This window comes from Ixodes scapularis, unplaced genomic scaffold, assembly GCF_016920785.2.
Source record: "Ixodes scapularis isolate PalLabHiFi unplaced genomic scaffold, ASM1692078v2 PGA_scaffold3__209_contigs__length_174095766, whole genome shotgun sequence".
In the NCBI taxonomy this organism is placed as follows: Eukaryota; Metazoa; Arthropoda; class Arachnida; order Ixodida; family Ixodidae; genus Ixodes; species Ixodes scapularis.
The window spans coordinates 97,962,916-97,981,233 of NW_024609868.1; the positions used below are offsets into that span (position 1 = coordinate 97,962,916).

Below are 18,318 nucleotides of genomic sequence, written 5' to 3' on the forward strand. Positions count from 1 at the left end.
GGTGATACCGATGAGGTTCTCGGGGAGGTCATTCCAGTCCACAATCGCAGATGGTAAGAGCGCCTTCTGGTGTGCGAGAGTGAAGCATTGTGGGCGGGCGATCTTACAAGGATGGTCAATTCTAGCCGAGATGTATGATGGGGGGTTTAAGAGAGATTGTTTAAAGATGGGCGTATAAAATACCTTGTGAAGAAGACAAAGGCGAGAGATCCTACGACGTGAAGATAACAGCGGAAGGTCAAGGTGAGCTTTCATTAACGAGACACTTGAAAAACGGGAATAATCAGAAAAAATGAAGCGCGCAGCACGGCTCTGAACAGATTCGATTAAATCAGTTAGCGTTGATTGATGAGGATGCCAAATTGAAGACGCATATTCTAATTTGGGACGGACAAGAGTAACGTACGGCAGGCGCTTAAGGTTATTGGGAACAGATATAAAATTTCGACGGATGTAGCCTAAACTTCGATTAGCAGATTGTACAATGTTGTTAATATGAGTATTCCAAGAGAGGTTAGGTGAAAGATGCACGCCGAGGTATTTATAGTGGTCTGTATATTCGAGTATAGTCCCATCCAAAAATAGCGTAGGATTAGTTTCTGCCAATAAATTAGAAAAACGCATGCACTTACATTTGTTAGTATTGAGAGACATTTTCCAATTCTGGCACCAGTCGGTTATTTTGAGAAGGTCAGCTTGCAAAATTAGAAGGTCATCTTGAGTAGTAATCTTACGGTAAACAACGCAATCGTCAGCAAACAGGCGAATGACAGAGGTGATACGCAGTGGGAGGTCGTTAATATAAATGAGAAAAAGTAGCGGTCCAAGCACGGTGCCTTGAGGAACACCAGAAGAAACAGTAGAGACGTGAGACGAGGTATTGTTAGCGTAGACGTATTGACGGCGTTGAGAAAGAAATGATTCAATCCAGATCATTACATGAGCGTCAATATTTAGCGTGGAAAGTTTGAGAAGTAGAAGTTTATGAGGTACTTTATCAAATGCTTTAGCGAAATCGAGAAATACAGCGATAGTGGGGTATCCGGATTCGAGATTCAAGAACAAGTCATTAGTCAGATGAAGAAGCTGTGTTTCAGAAGAAAAATTACGGCGAAAACCGTGCTGCACGTCACTGAAGAAAGAGTTAGAATCCAGGAATGAAACCAAATGCTTGAAGATGATGTGTTCCATTATTTTAGACGAGATGCAGGTAAGAGATATCGGTCTATAGTTGGCTGGTGATGACCTACTACCGCTCTTGTGGACCGGAATGACCTTCCCAAACTTCCAGTCCTCAGGCACGACTCCCGTCTCCAGAGACTGACGAAAGATTTTTGTTAAAAAAAGGCTAGACGTTAGATTAGTGTTACGGAGAATCTTGGAATTTATGCTGTCAATTCCACATGTCGAAGAAACTTTTAAGGATTTAATAATGTTTACGATTCCATCGTAATTAATAAGAATAGGATCCATTGGGAACGATATACTGGAGACGGGAGGGGAAACAGTAATGAGGTCTGAACGGGAGAACACTTTAGAAAAAACATCATTCAGCACATTAGCGCACAAGTTCACTGGGACAGGGTCCCCTGAATTTGAAACAAGTTGTAACGAACACTCGTCTTTTGGGGGAACAACATTCCAGAAACGCTGCGGATTGGCAATCAATAATGATGGCAAAGTCGTACGATAAAAAATGTCTTTACATCTATTCAACTCAATTTTGTAAATGTTAGCGCAGTCCTCATAGCTCTGCCATGATTGGGGCGTACCGGCTCGACGGGCAACTCGAAAGAGCCTTTGATTTTTATTGCGTAGCGATTTGAGGCTGCGGTTAAACCATGGATTCGAAGACTTCGTTGTTATATCAATACAAGGTATATATTTTTCCACTAAATCACATAATTTATCTTTAAAGAGACACCAGTTTACGTCCACACTTCTACTCTCAAAATTAGTATTAAAAGACAAAATATTCGGACAGACTGTTGCAGAGCTGCTCATAATTCCCTTTCTCATACAGCAGTATACTCTTTTGAACGCGCAACGGTTTCTGGATTTCCACGCATATAGGGCAGTAAATTACCCGATGATCGCTCACGCCATCAAAACAGGTTAGAGGTGATTCTACAAAACCCGGATGAGTAGTTAGCACGAGATCTAAAATACTAGAACAGGAATCCGTCACCCTAGTAGGGACGGACACAAGTTGAAAAAGATTAAAATCCAAACACATGTCAAGGAATTCCTTGCACAAACCATTCCCTTTAGGACAAACGGGGACCGCAGAGTTCCAATTAACGCATGGAAAATTAAAGTCACCGAATAAAAAAACAGGGTGCGCCGGATAGAGAGCAAACAGGGTAGACAAGTCGTCGTGCAGACGGCTGGTGAACGAATGGGATTCCGAAGGAGGTCGATAACAAACGCCTACCAAAATAGGTTTGAAACTGCATTGTATTCGTACCCAGACCATTTCGAGGCACGAAGCAGTCGGAACAAGGGTGCTTTCATTACTTTCATCGACCCCGATAAGGACACCGCCTCCACGTTGATCATCCCTGTCACGCCGGTAAATAACCAGATTAGGGTGCTCAGGAAATATCTCACTATCTTCAATTCCAGGTGATAGCCATGTCTCAGTTAAGACGATGACGTTAGCATTACACGAAGAAATAAGAGAACATATATTGTCGCGTTTATTCAGGATACTACGTGCGTTCGTGTACAATACATTAATACCGCTACTTGATTTTTGGTTATGAAGAAAGCCACCCCCGGCGCGTCCTATCTGGGGATTTCTTTTACGGACAGAGACTGAGAATCATAACTGTAAATCCTGGAACCAATGTGCAACTTGTCGAAACGAAGCTTAAATGATACGTTCTGCGCCCTGGCAAAGTCGAGAAAAAACTTCCGCGCAGTTCGAACATTCGGCGAGTAGTCCTCCGACAACGAGTAGGGGGAGCCCTTCAACTTATGGCCACAAAGAAGCAACTGGTTTTTTAATTTAAATGAGGCGAATTTCACAATTATTGGCCTAATGTTTCCTTCCCGAGAACCACCCACTCTGTGAGCCCGTTCAATATCAGCGTTTCCCAAGGCGACACCAAGTCTGTCTTTCACGACGGTGATTATATTTTGCTCGGACGTCTGCCATGACTCCCCAGCGTCATCCGGCATTCCGTAAAAAAGAAGGTTGCAACGACGCGAATGATTTTCTAGGCTGTCAATACGACTCAATAAATTCGAAATAGTAGCAACCTGTACATTCAGCGTGTCCTCTAAGTCGTTTATGGCGGATTTAGCCTGACCAATATAGGATATCTCGCTTTCGATTGAGGCAATCCTGCTGTCGAGTCAGGAAAGGCCGCTATCCAGCTCTTTTTGTCTTTCCAGTATGGTTTTTATGTCCGAATTTATAGCTCCTTGTCCCCCATGGAGGCTGGAAGAGTTAGAGTCGATCTTTTGTAAGAGAGCGAACATTTCGTTGAATTGTTTGAGTTCAGCGGCAGACATCGGCCCCGGATTCAGCTCGACATCTCCGGAAAGCATCAAGATATGTCTAATCACATTGACAGAGTCGCAAGCAATATCAGCAAGCACCCCTGGGCATGGGAGCACAACAAGAAACAGGTTACTCGTCCTTTTAGCATGCAAAGAATATCGTTTACAAACCTGTACAAAGAAGAACATTTCTTGGTTAGCTGACTCGAACGGACAGCAGCTCCCATGCCCACTGAGGCGGCCACGGCTTGGAACATCCTTATAAAGGCCGACAGACTTGCATCCTGGGTACATCGATGGCGATTCGGATGACGTGGGGCCCACAAGGACGCCACGCGCAGGAGAAAGGGATGATTCCGTGTAGCAAGAAGGTGGCGATGACGCAGCGTTTACTGCGGCGAGCACGGTCACGGCAGCGACGATCGTCCTCGGGCGCAGATACCAAACGAAGGCGAAAATCGGGAGCTGTACAAAGAAGAACGTTTTTTGGTTAGCTGACTCGAACGGACAGCAGCTTCCATGCCCACTCATGCTAAGTACTGGAACAGAAAGAAAAGAAAAACAAAACGATTTCATGTTACAAACTTATGGCTAGCGTTGATCAGCTATCAGGGGTTGTGCACCGAGCGCGAACAGCCGCCGAGTGCTTGGCTCAGTTGTGCGCGTGTGCAACTCGTGACACCAAATACACCGCTTCACCTGGCAGATGGTGCCACAGGTACACGAGGCCACGCGCTCCGCTGGTCCATTTCGTTTAGCTGAACAGACGAATCCCCCCCCCCCCCCCCACACACACACACAAAAAAAAAAAGGAAACATTAACAAGAACGACAATTAAGTACCATTATTTGTTACAACCTCAAAAAGTAAGTAAATACGTTACTGGCTACCGATTCTCGATATGAACGCGTTACGTTACCTCTAAAGTAACGAATTACTTTTTTCTCGTTACTTTGACGACCAAATACATATCTGCTCTTGTTTCATGGTTTATAGTTTTCTTTTCAGTAGTCGTTGCTCTTAAGCAGCAGTTGCCTCTCCAAGTTTTCACCAGTTACGTTTCCCCGCTTGCTTGAGAACACATCTCCGGCGGCGTTGAAGCGTCGTTCTACTGGCGCGGTCGAAAGAACGGCACTGTTGTGCTTCAGAAAGTGCTGATGAATCTGGGATTCCTCCTTCTCTTTTGTTCTCTCTCTCCTCACGTTACAAGTCGACAATGGGTTTTGTGCCTTCATGTGTCGGCAACCTCCGGGTTTACATTCGGTCTGTATGCAATTCTAGAAGGTTCAACCAAAGAACCTTATTGTGTTCGCTGGGTGAAGGACATTCCCAGCTGCAGAGTTAGACTGACACGGTTCAGGGATTAACGTTGCTATACTGTCATACTGTTCAGTGTTTTTTTGGATTGCCCATCTGCCTTTGTCACAATAGACGCCTACTCAGGTTAGAATTAAAACAACGCTGTATAGATGCTGTTGTACAGAGTGTCACTCAAAAAAGTTTACTGTTTTTTTTTTTCTCCGCAAAAATAACCTAGGTGTGGCCGAACGCTCGTTCTTAGCGCAAGAGGTCTGAACCGGATGCCGAAGTTTCAGCCAGAACCGATATCTTATTCAAAAGCTTCAAGGGATTTTGTTAACATTTCAATGGAAAAATGGTGTCCAACGGAGCTCTCGAATGCATGGCGCCCTATTGATATTATCACAAATCACTTATAACTTTTGAATGAGATAATGGTTGGGGCTAAAATTTTGGCACCTAATTCGAACCTTCAGAGCTACCTTTGGGTGGAGAATGAGAGTTCGGCGATACGCAGTTTATTTCTGCAATAAAAAAAAAAAAAAAAAAAAAAAACTTTTAATTTTTTTTTTGGACACTCTGTGCAAGTTACTCCTAAACCGTTACTTGTTACACGGCTGTACAAGCAACTAAGTACGTTACTCATTCTTTTTCTAAAAAAAAGTAACGAAATACGTTACTGGTTACCGAAAACAAGTCACTAGGTAGAAGTATCTCGTTGCTAGTTACGCGTTACGTACATGTCTGGTCCGGGCCGCAGACTGCCGGGGCTACGCCTGTTAAAGTTCTACTAAATAACGATTATTCACGAACAAGAAATGATGAAACATTTGTTGGTGGCTTTGTCGGCTGCAGTTCATACAAACCACGAGTCCTATCATAGCCTCCTCTATTGTCACAAAACCTTGCAGTTCGACAACGGAGCCATAGTGTGCCCGGTCGCAGATTTGGAGCACGAGGATCTGGTAGCACATAGCATCGAAGAGCCATTTCTCGGGGAACCTGGACGTCAGCGCACAACTTTTGCAGCGGCGAGGACCCGAAACGCACTTCGCCAATAGGGGGAAAAAAAAAAGTATAGTGTGTTTCGGCGTCTTGCCGCAGCGGGGCGCCAGTCACGTGGCTCTCCCCCTCTCATCCCTTGTCTGCCGCTCCAACTTTTCCATTTCGGCGGCCGCTTCTCATGGTGATCTGCCAGGCTTTATCAGTCTATAGGAGGCTAGGGTCCTGCTTTCCGTTCACACAAAAAAAAAAACAAAAAAACTAACAAGCAAAAAACCTTAGTAAAGAAAAAAAAATAACCTCTCAGAATTTTATGAAACCTATCATCCAAAATTAGTTAAAGCAAATAAAAGAAATATATATCAAATGTTATGGTTCACAAGCGTGAAGGGGTTAATTTGGTTACCGCTAAAACATAATAAAAAAAAGGTTAATTGTTCTTTTAAATTGTAGAAGAATCAGGGACTATGTACTTTGATACAAGTGTAAAGTTCTCGCACTAGCTGAATAGTACCACGAACGTATTTTCTCTTGACTATTCATTACCAACTTACTACGATTCACAAAGTAATTATCAGAAAGCCATGCGTTCCTTTAAAAACCATTATGTTCGAGGGTAATATAAGCTCATGACTTAAGCGGAATTCTTTTTTTCAGAACCCATGTACAGATCCCATCATCGTTCCGCGCCATCGGGTCATTGTACAAGCTCATCGAGGACTAAACAGCAGCGTCAACTAAGCACATGCAATGAAGCACCCACTCTTCATGATCGTTCTTTTGGCTTGGATAACCAGGCCACGTCCCGGAACCGCGGAGTCGTCATTTCGCCTGTCACGCCAGAAGAATCTAGCCTTTGAGCGACAGGCCCAAGTGCTCAGGCAGGGCTGGTCTCAGTGCAGCAGCAACGGCCCGCCTGGACGCCCCTTCGAAGACTCCGGTGCGGCCACGTCTTTCAAGTATGTCCGCGCCAAGCAGAGGAGGGAGGTGACCGACGGTGCCGCGGCCAACAGTGCGCTGTACCTGGAAGAGGCGGCGGGTGCGCTAAACGTGGACGGCGACCCGAAGGTTCCTTGGCGTCACTTCAGCGTCGCCCTGTGGCTGAAACCCCAGGGCGGTCAACCGAGAGAGTCCGTTGTCTTAGGTAAGGTTTCCACCAGTCTTAACGGAATACTGCTTTTCATATTGTAGAGTGGGAACCAACACGGCATCCGGTGTCTCCGTTGTGTATATAGGGTGACTAAGATAAGCAGGCTCGGTCTAAAATGGGCATTAACAGACGTTGCCTGCACGTAGCAAACTATACTGTCGTCAAAGGTATATTTCACAAGTTGGTGTTTCCATATAAAATCATGAAGCGTAAGTCCCTTTCTCTAAAACATAGGGCCAAGAAACTTGCTAGGGAGAACGGCGGACGGTGACGCAGACGACAGATTCAAGTAGCGGGGCGCGTTTAGTGAACGTATTGATAGATGGCGTCAGGAGCAGCGTTGCAATGTGAAGGCGGCCAGTGAAAGAAAGCAGACGACGCGCAGACGAAATCCGTCGGCAGCCAAAACGCCGTCGTTATGCAACCGCGTATTTTTTTTACTTCGAGTTTTCGTACATTATAAGAGGGTTATGTTCATTTTAGCAGACCACGGTCGTCGCGAACAGTCTCGATCATAGCGTCGGGTCTCGATAACGAGGTAGCGCCATCTATCAGTACGTGCACCAAACGCGTCCCGCCATTCAACTCAGTCGTCTGCGTCGCCACCCCGCTGACCCTGGCAAGTGTTTTGGCATTATTTTTTTACAGAAAGGGAACTACGTTTTGTAATTTTACATAAAAAAAAAAAAAACCGACCAGTGAATTATACCTTTAACAAGAAGATTAGATAGCTTCGTACGGGTTCGTGCCGATTTTTACATCCCATTTTAGGTCGAGCATGGTTATTTCAGTCATTCCATACAACGGAGACATCGGACGCCCCATGGTTCCCACTCCACAATATGAAAGGCAGTATTCCGTAAAGACTGATATAAGCGCATGTAGCAACGACATCGTATAAGACCCCGTAAATAGTTAACGCGTTCTTATATAATTGAAATTCGGGAATACATGAAAACATCATCAACTGTAGGCGACGAGAAACTTAATCACGTGAATTCCGTTTACTTGAGAATGGTCCGCACAAATGGAACGCCAAATTAGTTTCCTCTTAAAAGGTCATCTCTACTCCGTCTCGTTCAGTTTCCCAGCTAGGTCATCATCTTTCTCGCTCTCTGTAATCTAATCTGCCCTTGGCTGCTGACGGGCACGTGTCTGGTAAGGGTCCTCGATCGAAACTTGATTATTCGGGAGACACGAGAAAGTAGCCAGTGTCGTCGTCTTTAGGGTCGGGACTCAAGAGTCCACGTTGATAGCTCGCCCGCTCCACGGGTCTTTCTGAACTAATATTCAGAAAAAAGTGCCTAAACACTTCGACGTGACTGCTAACTTAGAAAGGCGCTTTTGTTTCTGAGCAGCCACTGCAATAAGTACTATTTATGAAATATTTTGTATAAAATCACCCTGCGTTTAATCCGTCTGGTGAATCGAAAAATGTGCCGTTTTAAAAAGAATAGGGCTTTGTCGTTGATCGGTTACAAACTACTGTAATAGTTAAAGTAAACGTTGCCAACTAAGAGGATACTCAGAACAGTTTCCTGCGAGAAAAAAAAAACAACAATATAAAATCTATTTTTTCAAAATGAGAGACCGAAAGGGAAAGCGAAATTAATATGATTAGTGTGACCGGATCTGGGCCTTGGATAGTTAATATTATACTAACTTACAAAAAAAGTAAAACAAACAACAAGACACGAATGAATTTGTTCTGGCTTTACCTTTTTCGTATCTTCCAGCGTTTTGCTCGCGCAGAGATCTAGTTACATACCGCTAACTTTAACGGAGAAATTACGGATGTTTGCTTAGTACGCTTGTTGTAACCTTTATAATTACAATACTTATTGCATCGTATGTTTTCGTATCTTCAAATGCCAACGAGACGATTATTTCTACACTATCACTGAACGAACCTTTGATAAGTTAGCTCCAGTGACGGCACTGTAGCCAGCCGGCAACAGCCAGGTGGCGCCAGCAGACGGAGAGCCCACTATTATACCCTTTGTCGTCCACTCTAAAAAAACCCGTACATGTACTTTCCCGCACAGCACTCGGAGAGCCAATCACCGGAACTTACGGAGGCAGCTCAGCGAATGACGATGCCGAAACATCTGTCTAGACCAAAAAAACGCACTCTGAGTTATGACATTAAGCAGTGCAAAACGTCACGCTTGCATTGCTTAATGCCACAACTCAGACTGCGTTTTTTGATCTAAACATATGTTTCGGCATCGTCGTTTGCTGAGCTGCCTCCGTAAGTTGCGATGATTGGCTCTCCGAGTGGTGTGCGTGAAAGTAGACGCACAGACTTTTTTTAGAGTGAGAGAACTCCGGTGATACGTAGTCACGTTCCGATTGGCCCGCCAGGGCCGTAGCTTCCACTGTACTGGCAGGTTATACGATCCCCGCTTCCTCACTCTAAAACGAAGTTTGTGCGTCTACTCTCACGCACAACACTCGTAGAGCCAATCACCGCAACTTATGGAGGCAGCTCGGCGAATGACACTTGCTCATTGCTTAATGTCACAACTCGGACTGCGTTTTTTGGTCTAAACATATGTTTCGGCGGTGTCATTCGCTGAGCTGCCTCCGTAAGTTGCGGTGATTGGCGCTCTGAGTGTTGTGCGTGAAAGTCGACGCATAAACGTTTTTTAGAGTGCTAGTTTACCCACTATTTCTTGCTTCAGACACAGGCTAAGCGGCGACACTAGAATGATACCTCACGTTTGAACTATGCAACCGCTGCTCCCAGGCATACCCAATGTTTCTTGCTTCAGTCGCTAGATAGCGCCAAACCAAACAGCATCGCAGGTTGCCTATATACGATGTCGTCAGTTTTAATATATTCCCTAGCCTCCAGAACGTTAGTTTTACTCCGTTTCGGACTATAGCCGGAGCCGACGCTGCGATGCGACGGAGATATTCAAGCAGCGTCAAAAGTCCATCGTCAGGACTCTCGTATTTTTTTGTGTCTTTACTATATGGCCGGCTAAATCAATCACGCGCAGTGAATGCTTCGTCATCCTGCTTCTTCTTCTGCGCGATTGAATAATTTAGCCGATGCACAAATCTAGTATAATTCGCGAGCGTGCAACATGTCAAAGAATGATCTGATTACTGGTGTGATATTTCTGAAGCAATCAGCATCCACATCATCATAAACATGATTACATTTCAGTTTTCGTAACGCTGGCGGTGTTGATACTTACCCCTCACTGAGCCGCTTGGAGTTGCGTCATTTGCAAAGGCTAGGAAAGAGATAGGACGCGACCGATAATGGTTTATCTCGTTTTGCTCGGGGAAGAGGAAAAAAAGCGCATTTTTCCACGCTTGGTGAAGTCTTTTTTTTCTAACCTTTACGCGTGTCAGGTCACGGACGATTGTCGGCCCTATCAGCTTTGGAGGTTGGAAAACCCTTCGGGAAATCTGTCCAGAACTGCGTTCTCGGAAAGGCCGCACATCCTCGCGAATCTCGACGGTCGATGTGACGTCATTTTGCTCGAGCACTTTCTCCAGTTGCCTTCGCGTTACGACTTACACGGTGAATCTGATGGCGTGTGAGCCCTTATAAAGAACCGGAGAAATCAGATTTTTAAGGGAAAACGCTGTGTTGTTACAACAGCAATTTCTTTTCTTAAAAGTCACATCTTGAACAAGCAGTTTTACCAGCTTTAAAATATCCCGATGGATACTGTCAGAACTTTTCACTCCTATAACTTAAATGTTTTCCCGTAATAAATTATTCCCGACATGCCAGTACCATTTAAAGTGCAACTTTGTGAACTTTGAAACGCGTTTATCTCAGTTTCACTCCATGACATCAAATTTCTGTTCAGGAAAACTTTAATCTGATAATGCATTTATGTGTGAAGCAGCTGCGTTTGAGATATTTTGTCGTGTTGTCCGTTATTATTATTTTTTTTTGGCCTCAGGGTTTAGATTATGATGTTTCCGAACCAGCTCGCCTGCATACTTTCCCTGATTGCGGTTTTTGAAGTCTCTTTATTAAAATTTTGTAACGAACCTGGCTTTTACTTTCAACATTTTCACGATATTTTGTTATAAAAAGCTGAACATCTTCACCCCGATGTACGCAAAAAAAAAACAAAAAAAAAAACAATAATTTTTTATTTAAAACGGTACTCCATAGCCGCGTCACTTTAGTGTTATACTATATTTGTCACCAAAAGAACAGTTCATTATGATTACCATTTCTGAAAAATAGTTTTCCTTGGGTTTCGCAGTGTTTGTTTGATCTACATTTACGTAACTCTTTAAAGGATGAACTTCAAAACTTAAAACTTTGCGTGTCATCCTCTTTTCCAGCTATAAATATGCCCTCCCAATTTCATACAAAAGAGGCTAACGGTTCAAAAGTTTCCCTTCCTGAGTAGCGTCCTCGCTTGACATATGATACTAAACCTTATTAGAAAGATACGGCTCTGTGGAGCATTTTGCTTCGAAAAAAATACTTAAATAAAAATAAAAAAACTTATTTTTCTATTTACGGTGTTTGCCTGCAAGGACCAATGTTTGCTCGGTCAGTTGCTCAGCGAGATGGGCAAAATTCTTTAAAAACGAGATGGGCACAACCAGTACTGTGGTGAAATGGAAGATTCACTTCTGCTCTGCGCAGCTAAAAGCACTGCGGTTTCCATAGAGCAATGCCTGCTCGCTCCATGGGACTGTTAATGCTTTTGAATTAAAATGTTAAAGGGGCGATGCAACAATCTTTGTACTGCGCAAATACTGCTTAGAACGGATCCCTGACATTAATGACACATTAAACACGCGTTCGTTTTTCACCCCACGCAATAGAAGTCCCGGAATAAAATTAAAGAAAAACGAGCAGCGTTCACCCACTCAACTCGCAGCCAGAACAAGCGGCCACGTGATCTGGAGCCGATGATATGCCGCCAATGTTGATCATAGCCACGCGCTGGGGCTGGCAAAGCACAAGGCACACGCTGAGTTCCAGATATTGTTATGGCTCGGCTATTGTCGTCGTTGCAGCGATTGGACACGGGCCACTACCCAAATGCTTCTCGAGCTAGTAATTATCACGAGACTAAATCGAGTGCCCACGCAATGCTCGCGCCCAATCTATGAACAACATTCAAATATCATCATATGGGTGTACTGCGATCCCCAGGTTACGTCATGAAATTTTGCAAAGGAGAGATTGAATGAAAATGATCGCTTTTGTCCTTAGAATTACACCGCAACAAAGGAGTTTCTTGGCCAGCGGAGTTGCGTGCGAGTGTCCTTGACTCCCACTAGTGCCAGTAAGCTCGTGTATAGTGAAAATCATTCCAACTGAATATCGTTGCACAGCTCTTTTAAAGGCAAGGCAGGCAGGGAACAAAACGAGGAAGTTATGCAGCTGGTATCGGGGAGCGGGACAGCTTCCGTCAGCGCCTCTTTCATCTCTGTAGTGTCGTCGCTTTCGTCGCTAGGTGGCGGTGATATGACTTTCGGTCACCGTTCGGGGCTTATGTCCAACAATTGAGCGCACTGTACATGTCTCAAGTGCGAGAAGCAAGATTATTTTAGAGGGCAGCTCTTAGGCAAACGTTTTGCGGCTTGAGCGGCGTCGCCGTCGGCGTAACCTCGCGTTGCATTATGGGACGTTTCGCATAATGACGTCACACCTGACGTCACGTGTGATGTCACGAGGGTAAATTTCCCTGCTAAATTCCCCGCTAAATATATACCACGCCAAGTTAAGCGAAAAAGTCCCCGCTAAATTTAGCGTAAAATTTCCCTGCGAGAAAATTTCCCCGCTTAGCGGAAAAAATTTCCCCGTTAAATATAGCAGAAAAAAATTCCCCGCTAAGTTTAGCGAGAAAAATTCCCCGCTAAATTTAGCAAGGAATTTGCTCTTACTCTTTCAGGCATTTTTTATGTTAATTTTAATATCCGGTCAAATCTGGTGGAATTTTCGTGAAATATTGGTGTCGTGACCTATTTGTAATCTGGCAACGTTGATAAGGAACAAGTTGCAATGCCAATTAAAAAAATCCGAGTCAACTTTCACGTAACCTTTTGTACATATTATATTGTATATTAGTGCGTGGAGATGTCTAACGTTATCCTATTGTAATATAGTCTGAGTTTCGGTTGTACAGACGCGAGTATATCAAATTAATAGTCTTAAACTGACGTGCAAGCGCCAGAGAACTATTGCCTGCGAAAATCTGGATATGAAAAAGAAGAATGGTCTGCTAATGTTATTTTACGACTGCATGAGGATTAAGTTACACACCTGGACGAAATAAAGAACCGCTGTCCCAAAGGAACTGCCCCCCCCCCCCCCCCCCCCCCACGCGGTTACTCCGACCACAAAGGCGGTTGCCTTTCCTATTACGTTCGGTGACTGTGACAAGTACAAGGAGTAGCGTCACATCAAGCAGTGATCTTGATTGAACAGCGTTCATTAAAGCACAATTTCACAAAGGCACCGCGCCGAGCGAGCAGTGGGTCATAGAGGCTCAGACAACCGTCGATTAGAGAGTCAAAGAAGCCGCGCGTCGTCGTCAACATATTAAAAATAAAGGGGTCCAGTCTTACACTTCTTTTGTGCCGTATAGTGCACCCCGAAAGTCCAGTTCGACGTACAGCGCACGGACGTTGAACTGACGGCCTAAACTTTTGCGAGGGGTTTGATAGCGGTGCGATTGAACTTAGTAAAGGGGAGCGATGCATACATTTTTGTAATTTGCGCAAATACCGCTTAGAACGGATCCCTGACGTTAACGACATATGAAACACGCGTTTGTTTTTCACCCCACGCAATAGAAGTTCCAGACAAAAAAATAAAGAAAAACGAGCCGCGTTCACTCCCTCAACTCGCAGCCAGAACAAGCGGCTACCTGATCTGGAGCCGGTTATATGCCGCCAATGTTGATCATAGCCACGCGCTGGGGTTGGCAAAGCACAGGACACGCGCTGAGTTCCAGACATTGTTATGGCTCGGCTATTGTCGTCATTGCAGCGACGGGCCACGGGCCACTACCCGAACGCTTCTCGAGCTATCGATTATCACGAGCCCAAATCGAGTGCCCACGCAATGCTCGGGTCCCATCTATGAACCGCATTCAAATGTCGTCATTGGGGTGTACTGCGATTCCCACGTTACGTCATCAAATTTTGCAAAGAAGAGATTGAACGAAAATGATTGCTTTTGTCCTTGAAATTACACTGCAACAAAGGAGTTTCGTGGCCAGTGGCGTTGCGTGCGAGTATCCTTGAGTCCCACTAGTGCCGTAAGCTCCTGTAAAGTGAAAAAAAAAAAATTCCAATTAAATATCGTTGCATCGCTCCTTTAAACAGCGAAAGCATGTATTAAAGTCTAAAGAAAAAAAAAAAAAGCACGGAGATTTTGAAGTAGGGCCAAGAAAACCACGATTACTGTTTTGGTAGTCAGTAACACATACATTAGCTATTTTCATAAGTTGTACCACTCGGCTATCGCACCGCTCGTGAGAGTTGGTACAGTCGGTTCGACGTGAGTGCGCTGTACGTCCAACTGAAGTTTTGGGGTGTCTTATATGGGACAAGGGGTATAAGAATATATCTTTTTTTTTCTGAGAATAAGGAGACAACAGTAGCCTTCTTCGCCTAAAGTAGAGTAACTGTATATCTTACCTTCGTCAATTGAATCAACTCTGCACACGCCCGCTCGCACAAAGGCGGGAAAGTTATCTTGCTTACAACGGTTTCCCTAACGGAGAAAAACAAAAAAGATCGAGGTACACCTAAGCATTCATTATGAGTTGTAAACACTAAAGCATGCAAGCCGCTCGTCCGCTCCCTTTTTCGTCTGCTGCGTACTTTTCGTCGCCGCTCGGTGCGTGTGCTCCCCTGGTGACCTTGGAGGCTCCGCGCTGATGACTACGCAGCACTGTGGAGTGAGTGGTCTCGGGAACTGACGAGCGCGGCGGCCAATGGGTCGCTGCGCCGTCGACGCGCGCCAGCCAATGCAACCGAAGGAAACTATCCGCCGTTTTCGCGCTTCAGACTGATGACGTCAGCTCGCTCCACGAGGCAGTTAATGCTTTCGCATTAAAAGTCCCCTCCAGGCTGGACGTAAAAAGGAGATAGCGAGGGAAACGGTCGGAGCGTGTCCCTTGCTTTTAGAACTTTTACACGAGACAAAACAAAACGTGCGCAATCGCAACGTTATCAAAGTTAAGGAAGCAGGATTACACACAAGTGAAGCCCCATTCTTGTTGATCCCGAATCAAAGTTCGATCGTTGCTTGCCACCACGCACTCAAGCAATTCCTTCGAAATTATAAAGCATACAACAATGCACCCATTTCAGACAATCTAACATTTACAATCTCGTAATGCTATACACTTCTCTGCCTGTTATGATGTACGTCCTCCAAGTATCTTGGGTTTGTTATAGAAAAATAATTGTTTCTTAACTTACCGTTTGCCATTGGTGGCTGCGAACGAGTTTGCTTTCGGCATAAAAAGACCTCGTCAAAGAAAGACAACCAGAGTTGTTCAAACAGGCTACATTCCGGACTTTTTAATAACCCATAGTTTTTTTAAAGAGTGTGTGCGGAATAAGCCAAAGCCACTCAACGGCTCTCATCAGTATAAAAATGGACGCAAATGATGACGACGAAAGAAGATACCCGAAGGCTTCGTTTCATTGAGCAGGAGCCCTGCCGACAGATATCTATCCGATGTTTCGTCACCCTCACCGTGCGTTTGCAAGAGCAGCTGATTGTGCAATCACATGTTTGCAGTAAGGACCGTTCTATGTCGTTCCATTTCTCACCGCGATGCTCTCCTTTTGGCTTATCTTCTCAGAAGCTGTGACCTGCCAAGCAGTTATAGCACGGCGAGCGATATTGAACTGGTGGACGTGCATCCGTGAAAGTCATCTTCTGTAGACTGAAGGGATGTGTGCGTTGCCTCTTAGTGGTTGATGGTTTATCTTTTTGCCGGCCTTTCGAGAGTCTGGCGTTGTTAGGCGCTATCAAACGCAGTCGACATGGCAGAGATACGAGAAGGCGTGTGATCCAAAGGAAGTGTGTTAGACGGGGAAGCTATGTAAATCAAGCTTTCAGTGATATAGACAGTGTTAAAGTAGCGCTTTATGTGGCCAAGATACCGAGAAAAATGCGTTATACAAATTATTATACTGTAGGGATTACATAGGCAGTGCTTCTGCAACAAAACAACCAAATTCAGCATCTTCGTTGAGCCAGCACAAATCAACCTTAAGAAGTTAAAAAAAAGCTGAAAGTACTATTGCTATTATTTTCATTATAAGTTGTATTTGTGGGTTTTAAGAACGTAGTTACAAAATGGACGGTGGGATCAGGCAACACACGTTTGTAGACATAATTTGTACAAAAAATTACAGCCAACTGTATATTACAACGGCAGTTAATTTCCTTAAAGCAATAACAGAAGCACGAGTATTAAACAAACTAAATAAATGCGCCTTAAAACTCGACGAAATTTGGCTAGTTACAGTATTAAATTAAAATTTATTTGCGAGAAACGTGACAAGTGTTAATTGAACTGTATAAAAAGCTCACGTAGTTGAGAACAATACTACCACTGGAATGTAAAACATCCGCAGCTGGGGTAGTATACGATAGGCGTAGAACTTTAATTTAACAGGATTAGAAAAGTGGTGGCATTCTAAACTGGCTTTTAGACCCTGATTGTTCCCCGAAAGCTGACCACATCTCTCCAACTTAGCGGTCATCGCGCCTCCCTGCACAATCACAAGGTTGGAGCGCGTCGTATTTTGAACTTCCTCCTTCACCAAGATGCTGTCGCTGTTCATTGTGATTGGTTACTTGCGAATTCTGGGGAAATGTGAACACTTGTTTTTATTTTTGTGTGTGTACAAAACTACCGATACCGAAAATGCCCTAGAGCAATTTTAGCGCTTCCTGCAATGCTTATTAAGGAAAAGTTTCAGGTCCCCAGCTGAGGTCTGTTACAAATAAATGTATTGCTTAGAAACCAAAGGGTTACACAGACTGAATTTTAGTACAGAAAAGGTTTTATGAGTCAAATTTTATCAAAAAATTGTCGCGAAGATCCTTCGCGTCAATACGTCAATTTTGTCACTAAATTTAGCGAAAGAAATTATCATCAAATGATCAAGTACCGTGACCGTCATGTTACGCTAAGCTACCTGATGCCAATTTCTGGGAGGTGGTTCTGCGAGATAGTAGTTTGTGTTTAAGACATTTTGTGCTCTTCGGTCATTGTTAGTGTAATCAAGCTTGGGCAATTTTTTTGTTAAGAAAAGACAAGCGCCGAAAGACTAGGAGAAGGTAAGAAGACGACGACACAAGGCGCACTCGCAACTGAAGTTTTATATTATGGAAAAACATAGTCTTATATACATTTTTGAAAACACCCACGTCACTTTCCACGTGCCCACTCTTTATCCAAGAATAAACGCTATTTTTCTGACAGAGTCACAGAAGGCTCGCTTATGCACTTATCTGCACTCTTCCTTATTGCATACGCCCCATGAATTTCCCTTGTAACCTTTTTGCTGTATCGTCCCAAGATTGCCACGTCATTGAAAACTGGTGTGCACTCACATCGGTTGCAATGCACAGCCAAATGCCAATGACGTGGCAATCTTGGGGCGATACAGCAAAAAGACTACAAGGGAAATTCTTGAGGCGTATGCAATAAGGAAGGGTGCAGATAAGTGCATAAGCGAGCCCTTCTGTGACTCTGTCAGAAAAAGAGCGTTTATTCTTGGATAAAGAGTGGGCACGTGGAAAGTGACATGGGTGTTTTTAAAAGTGTATATGAGACTATGTTTTTCCATAAAATAAAACTTCAGTTGCGAGTGCGCCTTGTGTCATCGTCTTCTTACCTTGTCCTAGTCTTTCGGCACTTGACTTTTTCCATTATGAACCAACTGGCTCAACTCACCATTTTGTTAAAATTTTTCGTTTGTTTCTGCAGAGGCCCGCGATGTGTGCTCACCACTGACAGCCAAGCAGTGGTCCCTCCGCATCGAGGCCAGTGGCAGAGACGACGACCGCAATGGTCACTTTGTCTTCAGGCTTCAAGCAGCCCGCTCTCAGGAGACTTCGGTGCTTCGTAGCCCCGTCGTGTATGCTCCTGGAGAGTGGCATCATGTGGCGGCCACATTCGACGGCACCTACGCCAGGCTTTACATTAACGGAGCACAGGTGCAGTGCTTAAAGAAATGCGTCTAAGTCCCTCAACAGGGCGACCCGCATACATGGTTGCAACGTGTAAAAATGGCTTATTTTCCGAGCTGCGCATGATGGAGTGCATTATAGCGAACTTTTAATTAAGATTAGTAGAAATGACGAGAAGACAACTTATACGGCC

At 44.4% G+C, this 18,318-nt stretch overlaps 1 protein-coding gene across 3 annotated transcripts in view; it reads left to right on the top strand.

Moving 5' to 3' along the window:
* The window catches only part of LOC8028011 (pappalysin-1), a 73,470-nt gene that overhangs the window by 16,132 nt on the left and 39,020 nt on the right, over positions 1–18,318 (top strand). For all 3 annotated transcript variants that reach the window (XM_029985131.3, XM_029985127.3, XM_042292566.1), the window contains exons 2-3: positions 6,466–6,952; positions 17,923–18,152. In XM_029985131.3, the coding sequence (XP_029840991.2) occupies positions 6,559–6,952; positions 17,923–18,152 (624 nt within the window). In that variant the 5' untranslated portion in view covers positions 6,466–6,558. The remainder of the gene's footprint in view (positions 1–6,465; positions 6,953–17,922; positions 18,153–18,318) is intronic.